Source organism: Molossus molossus, unplaced genomic scaffold (assembly GCF_014108415.1).
Source record: "Molossus molossus isolate mMolMol1 unplaced genomic scaffold, mMolMol1.p scaffold_m16_p_6, whole genome shotgun sequence".
NCBI classification, from domain to species: domain Eukaryota; kingdom Metazoa; phylum Chordata; class Mammalia; order Chiroptera; family Molossidae; genus Molossus; species Molossus molossus.
The window spans coordinates 108,051,139-108,067,881 of record NW_023425399.1 but is presented as its reverse complement, the minus strand read 5'-3'; the positions used below and the strand labels follow the sequence as shown (position 1 = coordinate 108,067,881).

The following is a 16,743-nucleotide window of genomic DNA, read 5'->3' as shown; positions in this document are numbered from 1 at the left end:
TATTAATTTTGTTACTTTTCCATTCCATATTTTAAAAAAATATTTTAATTGAGCCCTGGCCGGTTTGGCTCAGCGGTTAGAGCGTCGGTCTGCGGTCCTGAGAGACTCGGGTTCGGTTCCCGCTAAGGGCACGTACCTCGGTTGCAGTTTGTCCCTGGCCCTGGTTGGTCGTGCGGGTGGCAGCCACTTGATGTGTTCCTTTCACGTCGATGTTTCTCTCTATCTCTCTCTCTGTTCCTCTCTCTCCCTCCCACTCTACCTGAACAAAAAAATGGAAAAATGTCCTCCGGTGAGGATAAAAAAAAAAAAAAAAAAGTTATTGATTTTTTAGAGAGAGAGGAAGGGAGAGAGAGAGAGAGAGAACCATCGATAGGAGAGAGAAACATTGATTGGCTGCCTCCTGCACATCCCCTACCAGGGATAGAGCTCACAACCCGGGCATGTGCCCTGACTGGGAATCAAACCGGGACCTCTCAGTCCATGGGATGACGCTCAATCCACTGAGCCACACAGGCTGGGCTCCATTCCATTTTTAAGTTTATGTTAATAAATCTTCATTTTATTTTAACATGTCTGAAATTCTTATATGCATGTATATATGTAGTAAGAGTCTGTTATAAATGCTTCCTTTCATCCAATAGTATTTTCTACTGTTTGCGTATTCCCGATCTTGTCAGAGATTGAAAGCTTCTTAGATTTATCAGGGACTGTCCCTTTTCCTCATATGAAGTCTAGCTCCTTGGTTTAAGGATGCGGTTTTTTTAACTGCTTTTGCATACTTTTATCTCTAGCACAGGACTAGCTATACAGCAGATGCTTAATGAATATTTGAACTAAGTACATTTACTTGTTTGCATGAACTATGATTTTTGTTTTTTTCTGTAAAGGGTACAAGTCTTATTCCAACAAGCTCTAGAAACTTCTGCTTTCTACAGTGCTTATATTTGTCACTACATAGAGACCAGTTTGTTGTGTTACTTACTCATTTCCATAGCAAGGATAGTGATATTATGCCAAGAAAACTCTTCCCGGTCAAGGGGTCTTGCGGTCATTAGGGCACCTGTTGTAATGTCAATATAGAAGAATCTTCCAGGGTCACTGCTTCTGTCAATGGAATATCTGCAAAAATCACCACAGATTCAACACATCATTTCATTTGGATAAACATACTGCAGCATGTCACATGAGAGAACTGAGTGAGTACCATGTGACACGTGGCTCCACTAGTCCTGAGTTATGGACACTTAGAATACTGAATTTTCTGTTTTATTATGTCCACCCCTCCCTCCCCCAAACCCGTAGAAACCAATAACAAACTGTTACCGCTTTAATTTCCTGATTCATAAAGTGAAGAACATGGTGCTAAACCTTAGGGCAGTTCTAAGCCATTTAAAGATCAATTTTAGCTATTTAAAGCTTAAAACTGCCCAAGGTTTTTTTGGGACACTCTGAATAACAACCCCTATATATCTTTGTTCAAAATGAATTTCATTCAAATAAGTTCTGAAATGCTGAATTCGAACTGGGAAATGTATAGTTTAGTGAGTCTACTCCATAATTAATATCAGCTGTTGAGAAGAAAGTCCTTTGTAAACGTGCTGATGACTGACCTGTGGACAAACACAATAATGTATTTACTCAGGGAAGAGTCTTTATCTATGAAATGTTTTTAACGGGAAGGACCAGGTCTGTCTTGGTTGCTTATTGTAAATAAGCCTGGAATTTATGCATGTATGGGGCACAGCTTGTTGGAAAATGTCATGTGAGCTATGTAATTAATGCGGTATTAAAAAACACACAGATGTTTCATAACCAAAAGGGCTCCTCCTGTTCAGACAGTACACTGAAGAGCAGCATCCATTGCTTACGCCTTTCATGTTCAGTGTGGACCAACATGCATCCTTACGCAGGGAAAGAAGGATATTTACGAGCACTGTGCCTGATGGTTTCAGACCTTTCCAAGGAAAGAGTGCTTGGCTTGTGTTTTGCTGTTGTCTGTATCCTTTGAGTCATCATTTACCTTGATACTGGGAAAGAACTGTAATTCCTGTTGAAAATGATTTGGCAGTCCAACCCTTTGTGTTTGTTATCTCACCTGCGTCATCTTACTTGGTTCCCATCTTGGGAGATTCATTCAGTAAGTGTGGAGGGACTTCTAGGCATCTGTTATGTTTAAAACCCTCCATAAGAGATTGTGATACGTAGCCGTGATTGAGAGCCATCGTTGAGAACCTCATGTGGTCCTTGGGAATGGCCAGTAGTTATAATAGCTGCCATTATTGAATAACAGGCATTTTATAGCTACTTTTTAAATTCTTACAACATCTTTAGGAGGTAGGTATTATCTCAATTATCAGAGGAAACTAAGACTTAGTGAAGTTAAGTCACTTTCAAATAGTTACACAGTTAATGTGCACAAGTAAGATTTGAAAAGTCTCTCTCTCTCTCTCTCTCTCTCTCTCTAATGTATTGGGTTCAAAATTCTATTTAAAGTTGCCAGCAGTAGGGAAGCTGGGAAACTGCAACTTGATAGGAGTAAGCACTTTCTTTAGTGTATTGCTTTTCAGACTACAGGTTAGTTAAATCACTATGGTGGGTTATGACTGATGTTGAAAGAAAATGAAATGAAACCGCATGTATGTATGCCCGACTCTCACATACAGTGAGGGTAAATGTTGATGGTGAAATTTTTGTCTCAATTTTATGTAAACACATACATCTAGTATATGCATGTGTATGTATTGTTTGGTAAAAATCTTTTAGTTCAAATATGTATTTTTTCCTGCAGAGATTCGGGATGGTTGTTCAGAGAATTACAAATTATTATTATTTTTTAATCCTCACCTGAGGATAATTTTCTATTTATCTTCCGATAGGGAGGGAGAGAAAGGGAGAGAGAGAAACATCCACGTGAGAGGGACACATCGACTGATTGTTTCCTGCACGACCCTGACCAGGGCTGTACAGGGACCGCAACTGAGGTACATGCCCTTGGCTGGAATCGAACCTGCGACTCATTGGTCCATGGGCCAATGCTCTGCTGCTGAGCCAAACTGGCCAGGGCCAGAGAATTACAAATTAAAGGGAAAGGTGACCACTAAGGGCTAGAGAAGTTGTAGTCATTTCAGTTGTAACTCTCCAAGAATTGGGAAATTTAAGGAAGCAAATTAGTGTCTCTTTCTGCTTGTGCCTCTATTTAATGAATGTCACTGTAGTCGGGCATTCAGTCTGTACACCTTACTTATATTACTCATTTAACCCTCACAATAACCCTGTAAGATATGTACTCTTATCATCTCCATTTCACAGGTGAGAAGACTGAGGCATGGAGAGGTTAGGTCATTTGTCCAGGGTCTTACAGCTGCGAATCAAGAGTAGGCAATTGGCTTTCAGGTTCCTGCTCCTAACTCCCAGGCCACGCTGCCTTACTGCACATGGAGCGAATGAGATTGTTTACTTTAAGGAGACAAACTTGATCTCTTCTTGAAGATAGATAAGCCATGATAGGAAACAGTTAACTTTTTTTTTTTTTTTGTAATCCTCACCCGAGAACACTTTTGCATTTATCCTCAGATAGAGCAGAAGGGAGAGAGGGAGGAAGAGAGCAAGAGAGAAACATTGAAGTGATAGAGACAGTCAACTGGTTGCCACCCACACGACCTCAACTGGGGCCGGGGATGAACCACAACCGAGGTACGTGCTCTTAGTGGGAACCGAACCCGGGACTCTCTGGTTTGTGGGCCGACGCTCTAACTGCTGAACCAAACTGGCCAGGGCAGAAATAGTTGACTTTTTAATAAGGAACGAACACATGCCTACAAAGTTTATAGCATTTTTTTTTCTAGGTGTAATTAATGATTTAGTTTGAAAGTCTACTGGCTATTTTAAAAGTTGACTTTGTCTTAGAAAAAAAATACTGGCTGGCTCATGACAGACTTTCCTTCCAGCTCCCCATGTGAGTGAAGCCAGCACTCGGCACACAGAGCCGCTCCCCGGGCTGCAGGCAGGCTGCCGAGGGAGAGGGCCTGTGATGACCCGCTTTCTGCACTCAGACTTGCGACGCCATAGCAAAAGTCACAGATGGTGTGGGGGATGGTGACGGCGGTAACCATGTGAAAGAACCATGGCAGTACTGCCGTGACACTCTGAGAGGAAGAAACGCCGTCCCTTTCCAACTCTCCAACCGGCCTGAGTCTAGGTGGGATGGCACCTGTGACTCTGAATGGGACACCGGGCCGGATTTCAGGAGGGGGAGCAAATGAAAGGTGTAGGTCCAGATGGAAAATGAGGAAATTGGGACACACGGGTGAATTATGTATGTGGTTTTTCTTTCTCTAACCATAATATTCTCACCTACTGCGGGCAGAATAGGCACCACAAGCACACACACAACTCCCTTGAGCGGCCAGTAGCTGGCGCTCTTTGGGCTCCCTGCGTTTGTGCTTGGCTCAGGACATCCTGTGAGTTTGGAAGCAGGCTGGAGTCAGGGCATTCCGGGCGGGCTGGCTAATCCACACACACTCTCCAGGATGGCACGGGAGGGCAGGCTGTTGCCACACAGCAGAAGCCGATTTCAGTTGCCAAATGGTTCAGTTTTCCACTTGCCAGAAATTCCTTGAGCATTTACTAAAATGTTAAGAGATCCAAATACTGTGTTTTTTGTGTACATATAACTAGTTTGGGGATTAACTTGTAAATAGTGACTAGTTTATATGCCTGAATGCACCATAAATTTCTTAGAGATTGTAAAAGTCCTAATAGTCTTTAAAAAAGTTAAATGGCTATTTGTTCACAATCTTTAAACTTTAGATAATATGTTGGTTTTTGGGTAATTTAATATGTATTTTCTTTTTAGAACTATAAATCTCATTTATTTGTAATAAAAATGCAGAAGAAAATAACTTTTATAGGAAAAATAAGGATAAGTGAACAATTTGGGGAAAGATAACACAGGAAAGTAATTCCCAAATGGGATAATTAAATGATAGCCAGAAACTTGACTCTGAGGTGCATTTTCCTCCGAGAGTTCAGGACCCTCAATTTTCTGCCAGGGTCCAGGGACCATGCTTTGTTCCTGGAGGACAATACAGAGAGTCAGGGGCCCTATGTCTAGTGACATGAATTCTGCTCCTTCTTCGCCGTCAGTTCTGATAAGTGGAATCTGCTCTGCCCCTGGGCCGGAAGCCTTGTCTCTTGGCTCCAGGCTTGTGGCTAGTGCCTTGTTTGTGCCAGTTTCTCTCTCAGGGCCTTGAGTCCTGCCCCAGAATAAGTCCACTGGACCCGGCTCTGTGCCCGGAGCCTGTTCACTCTTGGCTTTCTTCTGATTGGGGTCTATTGGCATAGACAGGCATTTCGTTGTGGACTTCCATGATGCCAGCCGGGTCGTGCTGGCGGCTGGTGGCTTTCACGGCCCCTGCTGTGAAGCAGCACTTTGTCGCCAGGCGGGTTCCTTCGTTCCATAGGCCTCGTTTAGCTCCCGCAGTACACCTAGGCCTGCTGTTCTCTCTCCTTCCTGAAAGGTCTTCGGATAACAGCTTGAGAGCTGAAAACTCCCATTCTCTCTGGGGTGTGTGCGTGTGTGGATTTCCTGACTGCATTCAGCCTCTCTTGTGTGTCATTTAATAATGTGACTCCTAACAAAACCATACTCCAGTGCCTACCACGTAGGAGTCCAGAGTGAGTCTGGAAAGAACATGTGGAAGTGTCCAGTGAGTGGCCCTTTTAGAAATGAGATCTGAGCTTTTCAAGCTTGTGTTATTTCAAACATTTTTCTCCCACAACATTTTCCTTAAAGTTTTCCCCATGGTATCTTCTTTGATATGACTAGATTAATGAACTGACCAGAAGAGATATATATATATGTGTGTGTGTGTGTGTATGTATATGTATTTGGCTTCTGAAAATAAAAATTTAGAATCAGTTTCATTTATTTTGTGATTGTTTTGGGGATGATATGATTTTACTATCTTCTCCCCATCCTCTTATACATTTAAAAAGCTTAAGGTAGAAGTATCACTCCTATACAGTTGTTATAACTCATAATATAAAGATTAGTTCACGTCTAGAAATCTAATACCAGAATTCAAGCACAATTGTTTTAGCCATTTTAATGTCTGAAAATGTAAACGGTTTACTAATTGGTTAGAGGAAGCAGATTCCTCCGTGTAGTTGTTCTCAGGGGAGAACCATCTTAGTTAAACTGCGAAAGCAGATTTCCGTTACATGCAAAGTAGCACCGGATGAGGGAAGTAGCTGACAGAAAAGGCATTCGATACATTGAGGTGTGTTTAAGATTGTTATCCGCACTAAAGCCTCAGGTCCATTTGTGTGACTTCCAACATTTAACGTGACAGATGGCCTCAAACAGCTTTGGGATCCTGATCGTTGTGCACACTTCAGAGGCTTGGCAGTGCTCTGGGAGGTGGAGGTGTCAGCCCGTCACCAGCTGTTCGCACTTTGGTCCCAGAGTTGATGGTAACTGGCCATAACCGTAAGAGCAGCTCTCCTGCCCCCCCCTGAGGGAGAAGCTTCTTGGCTGGAATTTTTAAGTTCAGACCATGTTTGGAGAGACGGATATGTGGGTTTGCAGGAGAAAGCCCTTCCTGACCAGTCCACATGGCATTGAAGCCGCTGACAGCATGGGTATTTTCTGTCTGTCTTTTCTGTAGTGTATGGAAATACATATCATATATGTGATATTTTTCCCATTTTTAAAAGTAAAAAAGTCAAAGGTTCCTACAAATAAAAGAATGTGCAATGATCACCTTTATATTCATCACTAAGATTCAACAGTTTTTAATGTTTTGACTTCTCTGTATCTGTCTCTGCTTTATCTCAATTAGTGGTTCAACTGGGGGTAATTTTTGCACTTCACTCTGCTCAGGCACATTTGACAGTATCTGGGGACATTTTAAGTTGTTAGAATTCAGGGAGTGCTACTGGCACTTAATAGTTAGAGACCAGAGATGCTGCTAAATATCGTACAATGCACAGGACAGCCCCACAACAAAGAATAATCCATCCCAAAATGTCAATAGGGCTGTGATTGAGAACTAAGAGGTGTGTGTGTGTGTGTGTGTGTGTGTGTGTGTGTTGCTGAACCAGTTGACAATAAGTTGTAGACATAATGATACTTCTAAATAACATGAAAAGGCCATGTTATTTAAACAGAAAAAATTTAAAGAAATAGGAGATTCTCCAGAGATAGAAGAAGCAGAAGGAAAAAGGGCTAGAAAATTTGATGCAGGAGAAGGGAAGATTCCATGCTATAAGGAAAAGGTGAAATCTGGGGAAAAACCTGATTGAGTTGTTGGTCACATCTGGGTCCTTGGCAGAAATGAGCTGTATGGTTGTTCCAATGGCCACATCTTCAGGTACCTCCACAGAGTAAAAGCCAGGTTCAAACACAGGGGGCTCATCCACATCTTCCACACTGATATGCACTGTGGTTGTGTCCTGAAAGGGGCCCAGGTTCAGAAACCGCATCTCTAGGTGAGGATTGGCCCCCTCGACTTTTAAGGTGTAGCTTTTCTTGCTTTCAAAACTCAGGGGCTGAAAAGTAATGGCAGGAAAATTGATTAGCCTGCAGCATGGATGTCAAGGTTCCAGAGGATGACCGACATTGATGGCTGGTGGGTGGATTTCCCAGTTCATTACAATGGTGATAAGGACGTAAGGGGGAAAATCAGTTGCTTAGTTTTTGGCCTCAGTGTCAGTTTCAACAACTTGGATAAAGAAGGTAAGAAGATTCTAGATGCTTCAGAGATAGTGAGGGAAGCCAGTTTGCGGAGTATAAAGCCTTTGTGCTCTGGGCAAGGCTGGTGTGTCTACTGTTTAATCAGCATGGCCACCTTGGCTTTAGAGATGTTTATTCATTTGAAAAGGTGTCATGATAATTAAGAGGGTTCAAGTTGTCTTTCAGAATATCTATACAATTGAGGTCTAGGCTTTTTTGTTTTCTTCCTTAAAAAGAATATTCTTGAGTACAAAGGCAATAGTGATTTTTTTTCCAAGAAACTATCATAAGCACCCTTAACAAGAGTTCTCAGGGCACTGTGTCAGATCAGTGTTTGTGTATTTAGTCTATATCACAGACTGTCTTTTAAAAACATCTCTTAAAAATGGAATCCAATGCCTCATTTCGCAGTTGAAGAAACACACTCAGAGCTCAAAGACTGGACTAAAGTAACTTGGTTACATAGTGTCAGAGTAAAATGTTGGTCTTGATTTTTAAATACCTCATGCAGGGCTCACCACAAAATAAAACTCCATGTCATAAAATCTAATTCTTTTGGTGGCTCCCTTGTTCAATCTAGCCCTACCTTCAGAATGGCAGAATGTGAACTTGAGTGCTCTCTCTTAAGAATAATCCATGTATGTTTCTTTCTTTTCTTTTCTTTTCTTTTTACTGACAGTGTTTAAATGTTTAAGCAACAATCACTTCGAAATATTATCTATAAAAGAAATCATAGAAAGTCAGTGCTATAAAATAATTATAGAGGATAGCAAAGCAGTTATTAAAGCTTAAAAGTCACATGTGAAGTTGGTGATGACTTAAATTTTTGTAGCTAAATATTCACTTATGCTCCCCCCCTCCGAAATATGATGAATTGAGCACATTTCATGTTAGAAGGAGGCATGTGTCCATTTAAGCAACTGCTTTGCTTTTGAGAAACAAACAGTAGTAGTTTTTGTTATTTTCAAATTCTAACAAAAAATTATTGGTTTATTTTATTGCTGATGTTGGGTTACTACTTGTTCTGCATTTACTTAGCATCATATATTGCACGCCTTCTTTCGTAAGTGCACATTCCCATTTGAGCCAAGCAACCTGCCTCCCTAGTTCTTGGTAAAAAAAAAAAAAAAAAGTAAGGTTTTCATTAACAGGGAAGTCTGCCACTCAGATTATGATATATTTGAAGGAATAGCTTTATCCATTTGTTTCCATTATACTTGCTTTCTAAATCTAGGTATTTATCTTCCTGGTAAATTACATTATATTCTCTTAAAATTCTTTCTTTAAATATGGGTAACTCAAAGGGGGCACTGTTGTTTATGTTAGGTTTGAGCTAAGTAAAGTTGTTTTAGCTCTTAATTTTAAGTCATTTTTTCTAACTTGATGTGAATTTTGTATTTGTTTTATAAATTAAGGTGTAATTTACATAAATTAAAATTCATCTTCTTTCTTGTAAAGTTTTGTAGATTTTGACAAAATACATACAGTCATGTTTCCACCACGATAATCAAGATATAGGGGCAGATGGGATGAAAGAAGGTGAAGAGATTAGTCAAAGAACATACATGCATAGCCCATGTTCACAGACAACAATGTGGTGAGGGCCGGGGGTGGGGGGGTCTGGGTGGAGTGAGGTAAAGGGTGGTAAAATGGGGGACATCTGTAATAATGTCAACAATAAAAAAAGATATAGAACAGTTCAGTCACCCACGTCCTCCCCTGCCCTGTGCTCCTTTGTGGTAAACTCCTCCTCACTGACAACCACTGATCTACGCTCTGTCCCTATTGCAAGAATGTCACATGAGTGGAATCATTTGGTATATACTTTTTTGAGTCTGGTTTCTTAGATTTACCATGATGCATTTGAGATTTATCCATGTTGTGTAAATGAGTTGTTTGTTCCTTTTTATTGCCAAGTAGTATTCCATTGTATGGATGTACCACTATTATTTATCCATTCTCCACTAGAAGTACATTTGGGTTGTTTCCAATTTCTGATGGATTTGAATAAAGCCATTGTGAACATTTACATTTACAGACGGGTGTGTGTGTGTGTGTGTGTGTGTGTACATAGGTTTTCATTTCATTTGGGTAAATACCTAAAAGTGGGATTGTAGGATTGTATGGTTAAGTATATTTTTAATTTTATAAGAAACATCCAAACTTTCAAAGTGGCTGTACCATTAGGCATTCCCACCTTGCTCCATCCTTGTCATTATTTGGTTTTATCTGTGCTTTTGATTTTAGCATCTTTTGTGAAGTGGTATCTTGTGGTTTTGATTTGCATTTCACTAATGCCTAATGATGTTGAACATTTTTATAGCTCTTCTGGAAGAGTTCTTTATATAGTCCTTATTCAAGTCCCTTATCAGACATGTGATTTGCAAATATTTTCTTGCAATCTCTGATTTGTCTTTTTAATCTCCTAACAGCATCCTTTAGAGAGCAGAAACTCTTAATTTTGATGAAGTCTTATTTATCACTTTTTCTTTTGTAAATTGGGATTTTGGTATCACATCTAAGAAATATTTGCCTAATCAGGGTCACAAAGATCTTCTCCTATGTTTACTTCTAGAAATTTTATAGTTTTTGATTTTTACACTTAGGTATATGACCCATTTTGAGTTTATTTTTGTGAGGTATAAATCGAAGTTATTTTTTCTTTTTAAAAATATGGATATACAATTGTTCTAGCACCATTTGTTGAATAAATTAAAGTGAGTTTTTAATTATTGGTAAAATTGCTTTTAAAGTAAGTTACCTGATGATCATTACATTATTAAAGATTATTGTCTCCCTCACTTAAATAACTTTATTATTTAAAAGTGAAAGGAAACATTGACCTAAATTCCTAAGCTTTAAATTGCACACAAAAAAATGAGTTTGACTTTTCTCTCTCTCTCACAAAGTTTTTGTACTTGTTCTTTAACATCAAAGAATTGTTTATTTTTATATTCGTAATAGTAAATTAAAGAGTAGTAATGTATGAGAACCCAGGTACCAAATCCAAGAAATATCTTAGAGTTGGAACACACAAAAATGAAGTGACATTATATTCTTGAAAATTGAGTCATGAAAATTATGGCTCAAAATAGTAATGCATGTCCCCCAAGCAGAATTAATTATTTCCTCCTCTGTTACCATGGCACTTCCTCTAATTTCCTTATGGCTCTTCTTATTTTGTATTACAAGTATTTCTTTCTGTGTTGGTTCCTCAAGGGCAAAGGCTATGCCTTAGATTTTTTAAAAACTTATGTTTATTGTTGAATGTATTACAGATGTTCCCCCCTTTTTCCCCATCAACCTCCCTCCTTTCCAATCCAGCCCTGTTCCTGCCTTCCTCACACTATTGTCTGTGTCCATTAGTTATGAATATATCATAGAAGTTCTTTGGTTTATCTCATCCTGCCCTTCCTCCCCCCTTTCCTTTGAGGTTCATCAGTCTAACACCCAATTTGTACTTCTTAATTCCTTCATCTTTTTCACCCCCCCCCCCCCAGCCCTCTCCCATCTGGCAAGCAACAAAAAGTTCTCTGTATTATGAATCTGTTTCTGTTCTGCTTGCTCATATTGTTTGTAGATTTAATTGTTGATAGATAAGTATTAATTGCCATTTTATTGTTCATATCTTTGTTCTTCTCTTTCAGGAAGACCCTTCAACATTTCATATAATACTGGTTTGGTGGTGATGAACTCCTTTAGCTTTATCTTGTCTGGGAATCTCTTGATATGTCCATAGATTCTAAATGATAGCTTTGCAAGATAGAGTAATCTTGGTTGTAGGTCACTGCTTTTCATCACTTTGAATATCTCTTGCCACTCCTTTCTGGCCTGCAAAGTTTCTTTTGAGAAATCAGCTGACAGCCTTATGGGAGCTCCATTGTAGGTAATGAACTGCTTTTCTCTCGCTGCTTTTAAGATTCTCTCTTTGTCTTTAACCTTTGCATTTTGATGATGATGTGTCTTTGTGTGGACCTCTTGGGTTCATCTTGTTTGGGACTTTCTGTGCTTCCTGGACTTATATGTCTGTTTTCTTCACCAAATTAGGGAGTTTTTCTGTCATTATTTTTTCAGATAGGTTTTCAATTTTTTGCTCTCTTCTCCTTCTGGCACCCCTATGATGCAAATATGGGCATGCTTGAAGTTGTCCCAGAGGCTCCTTACACTATCATCATTTTTTGGATTCTTTTTTCTTTTTGCTGTTCTGGTTGGGTGTTTTTGCTTCCTTAAATTCTAAATTGATGGTTTGCTTCTTTGCTTTACCTACTCTACTATTGATTCTCTGTAAATTATTCTTTTTTTTTTATCCTCACCCGAGGACATTTTTCGATATTTTGTTCAGATAGAGTGGGAGGGAGAGAGAGAGAGAGAGACATCGATGTGAAAGGGACACATTGAGTGGTTGCCACCCACACAACCCAACCAGGGCCAAGGACAAACTGCAACTGAGGTACGTGCCCTTAGCAGGAACCGAACCCGGGTCTCTCCAGACCACAGGCCAACGCTCTAACCGTTGAGCCAAACCGGCCAGGGCTGTAAATTATTCTTTATTTCAGTTAGTGCATCCTTCGTTTCTTACTGGTCCTTTTTATGTTGTTAATGTTCTCACTAAGTTCCTTGAAGTTCTTAATTTCCTTGAATTTTTTACTAAGTTCCTTGAGCATCCTTATGACCAGTGATTTGAACTCTGCATCTCATTGATTGTTTATCTCCATTTTGTTTAGTTCTTTTCCTGGAGTTTTGTTCTTTTCTTTCATTTAGGACATGTTTCTTTGTCTCCTCATTTTGGCTACTTCCCTGTGATTGTTTCTATGTGTTAGGTAGAGTTGCTATGTCTCCTAGGCTTCGTGGGGTGGCCTATTTTTGTAGGTGTCCTGTAGGATCCAGTGGCACAGCCTCCCTGATCACCCTAGCTGGGCCCTCGAGGTGCACCCCTCGTGTGGACTGTACACCCTTCTGTTGCAATTGAGTCTTGATTGCTCTCAGCACGTATGATTTAGATTTTTACTCCCCAGTGCCTAGGGAGTGCTTAAAACCCAAAAGGTAGCAAAAAATGTTGTTAGATTGAATAGTGCAAGAAAGTTTTTCTTTTTATTATTATTTTTATCCTCACCCGAGGACATTTTTGAATTTATCTTCAAATACAGGGGGAGGGAGAGAAGGAGGAAGAGAATGAGAAACATTGATGTGAGTGAGACACACCAACTGGGGCCAGGGACAAACTGCAACTGAGGTACATGCTCTTAGTGGGAACCAAACCCAGGACTCTCTGGTCCACGGGCCGACGCTTTAACCACTGAGCCAAATTAGCCAGTGCGCAAACAAGTTTTTCAATGGGAGTATTAAAGACTGGTTGAGTGATAATATGTATTTTTTATGTTACCAAATTTCATTGATTCTAAGGTGTACATTTCTTCCTGTTTTGACATTTTGTAAACAGGGTTGCTTGTCCAGTTGAGGGTACCTTTAGGCCCAGTGGGGCATAGGATGCACTTGTCTGTTTGTGTAAATCAAAATCAAACCTGGTGGAAGCTGTTCACGTTGCATGTACTTCAGTTGAGTTCTGCACAATGTTGGTATACATGTGTTGAACTTTTTTGCGTTCTAAAATGTCTTCAGAAAGATTGCAGTATGATTCAAAATTGAAACAAAAGTTGTATAGACAGAATGTCACAGAAACAAGAGCAGGGAGTAATTATGATTAGTGAAGCAAATATGTATGTGTCTGCAAGAGCTTGTTCAGAAACTAGAAGGACTGAGAGAGCATTGTATCATTGAAATTGGCAAGAGGTTTTTAAAAAGTAGTACATCAACAGTGATGGGTCATGGACATCTTAGGTTTGATGAACTGTAGGAGTTTTGTTCTTTGTGGCCTACTTAAGAGGACAATGGACCCAAAACTATTGTTTATTGTATGCTGGCAGATGGGAGACGTGCCAGCGACTGGACAATGGCATAACAGCATGCTCACAGAATAAAGGATATTCTGAAAAATATATATTTCAAGTATTGAAGAGACTGAAAATCATTTGATTGATTACTTAAAAGCCAAAAGACCCAAGGTACTGGGTAATAATCAGCATGCTTTTATGAAGACCCAATTCTATCAATTCAGCTTAATTTCATTTTTGAAAAAGTATGTGCTTTTTAGATGAATAATAGGCCTTAGGGAAATACATCAAAAGCAGAACTTTGTTTCTATTTTATACAACATTAGCAATGACAGAGGAGGAAGATGGGTGTGGATCAGGCATCTGAGTGGATGTTGCTCCAGACGTATGGCCTGAGCAGTCAGTAGCCTATAAAGCATTTGTGGTGTTTGACTTCTCCGTCTACCCTCTTAGTGACCCCTTTCTTAATTCCGTTTCCTGTCATATCATAAGTCGAGAAGAGAAATACAAAGGACGTTGGCAGAACTAATACCTGTTTTGATTAAACATGGCTATAGTTTTAGTAATGATGATGAAAGCCAGGGTTCTGTTTTGTGAAGTTTCATCTTTTCTCCAGGTAAGGGAGCTGGAGGTTCCTTTCAGATACAAAATTAAAATAGTTAATATTTTTAAATGAATGTCTTGTAATAAGGTAGGCTATATTCTAATAATTTGACATCAGTTAATACTAGTACATTATTTAGAATTATCTTTTATATTATTTTAAGCTACAAATTTGAAATGTATTGGGAATTCCAAAGCCCTTTTCTTTTTTTTTGTTAATCCTCACCCGAAGATATTTTTCCACTAATTTTTAGAGAAAATGGAAGGAAGGGAGGGGGAGAGAGAGAGAAACACTGATGTGAGAGAGGCACATTGATTGGTTGCTTCCCGAATGACCCCAACTGGGGCAAGGCATCGAACCTGCAACCTAGGTTCATGCCCCTGACTGGAAATTGAGTCTGTGACCCTTCGGTCCACAGGCTCTAATGGCTGAGCCAAACTGGCCAGGGCCCAAAGCCCTTTTTCTGATTGCTTAATTTTTAAAGGGAATTTTTGCTTGTAAGAATCCACAATTATTAAAAACTTTGAGCATTTACTTTGTTTACAGTTATGAGTCACGATAAGTGATGTATTATTAACTGTTAACTTGAGTCATACTATGTATTGTTCTTAATCTTATGTCATATGGTAAATTGGTGTTATTTCTACTCATCTTTTATAATTCTAGCATATGTTATTAATTCTCAAAGAATAAGAATAAAATAAGAAACTGCAATACAGGTTTATTTGGTGATTCTGAAGTTAATCTCAGCATTTTGCACTGTTTTGAAGTCATTGTGTGCTGGTTGTAAAGACTTCCGATTGATGGATGCTGGATGTACTTGTTCTTTTGCTGTGTTTGAGTGCACCTTGTATAAAACAGGACAAACATGAACTCATTCCCTCTAAAGAAGCATTAATTCAACTCTATGGAACAACATAGAATAAAATTATTAAACACATTCACTGGTGCCATATTGTAAGTTATGACTTTGTTGCTTTTGTCAAGGTCCTCCCTGTCCCTAATGTCTGTGGTTAACGTTTAGTGTTTTTACAGACACGGAGGCACTGGTCACAGGCGGTCATTGCCCTCTCTGGGAGCAGTTTCTTCATGCCTTCCAGGGCAGCACACTCCCTTAATTGTCCTCCTTCCCCCCTGGTCTCTCCTTCTCAGTCTCCTTGCTTGTCTTTGCTCTTCTCCCTCGCCTCACCATGTGGGGGTGCTGCAGGCTGCATTTCACTGTCTTCTCCCTCTGTGCTCAGTCCCTTGGAATAGCATCCTGTTTTGTTTTCTTTAAGTACCATCTCTCTGCATATAACTCTCAAATTTATATTTCCAGCCCGGGACTCTTCTCCAAAATCCAGACTCCTATAACCAACAGCTACTACACATCTCCCCCCGGGCGTCTAATAGACACTGCAAGTGTAACGTGGTTATAACTGAACCCCCAAATTTGCCACCCAGTACCTCCTTCTCCACTTGTAGACTTCCCATTTCAGTTAATGGCAGCTTTATTCCTCTTGTTACTCAGTTGACTGCTCTCTTTCTTTCAAATGCGAATCCAGGCTGTTAGGAAATCGTCTTGGCTCTACCTTCAAATTATATTCAGATTGTCACTGCTTCTCACCACCTCCAGTCCTGCCGTCCTAGGCCAGGCCACCATCACCTCCCATGTAAGTGGCCTTTCAGTTGGTCTCTCTGTTCCCATCCTTGCCCCTGTGGTTTTTTCTCAACAGAACCTACAGAATAATTTGTTTCTAAAAGAAGTCCAGTCACATCACACATTTGTTCAAGTCCTCCATCTGTTCCCACTTTTCTCAGAGTAAGACCTAGTTTCTTCACATCGGCCTATAAAGTCTTACACAGTCTGGCCCTCTGGTTACTTTTCTGAATATTTTCATTTTCTACTAGTCTTCCCCTCCACTCAGTCTTCTCAACTCCTTGTTCTTGGACCAAACCAGGAAAAATCCTACCTCAAGGCCTTGGCACTGGCTGTCCCCTTTCCATGCCCATTTCCTCATCTCCTGGGCTGCCATGTACAGTTCTCACCAAAAGTCATATTAGGATACCTCCCAGGGTTGTGTTTTGTCAACCAGCCCAACTTGATGCTGTGACTCTGCCCCCTTACATAAGACTTCGCATAAACATCACTCTCTGCGAGGCCAATCCCACCACCCAACTTAAATCCGAAGTCATTTTGGTTCTTCTGATACCACTGTTGTGCTCTTTACCACTCCCCCAGGCACTTACCACTTTCTAATATATTACTTTTTTATTTTATTTTTTTTATCCTCACCCGAGGACATTTTTCCATTTTTTTGTTCAGGTAGAGTGGGAGGGAGAGAGAGGAACAGAGAGAGAGAGAGAAACATTGATGTGAAAGGGACACATCGAGTGGCTGCCACCCGCACAACCGACCAGGGCCGGGGACATACTGCAACAGAGGTACACGCTCTTAGCGGGAACTGAACCCGGGTCTCTCAGGACCGCAGGCCGATGCTCTAACCGCTGAGCCAAACCGGCCAGGGCTCTAA

At 40.2% G+C, this 16,743-nt stretch overlaps 1 protein-coding gene across 1 annotated transcript in view; it reads right to left on the bottom strand.

Moving 5' to 3' along the window:
• The window catches only part of CDH20 (cadherin 20), a 200,198-nt gene that overhangs the window by 16,538 nt on the left and 166,917 nt on the right, over nucleotides 1–16,743 (bottom strand). The window contains exons 7-8 of the mRNA XM_036244455.1: nucleotides 7,298–7,551; nucleotides 983–1,119 (exon numbers count right to left, since the gene is read on the bottom strand). Of these exons, the coding sequence (XP_036100348.1) occupies nucleotides 983–1,119; nucleotides 7,298–7,551 (391 nt within the window). The remainder of the gene's footprint in view (nucleotides 1–982; nucleotides 1,120–7,297; nucleotides 7,552–16,743) is intronic.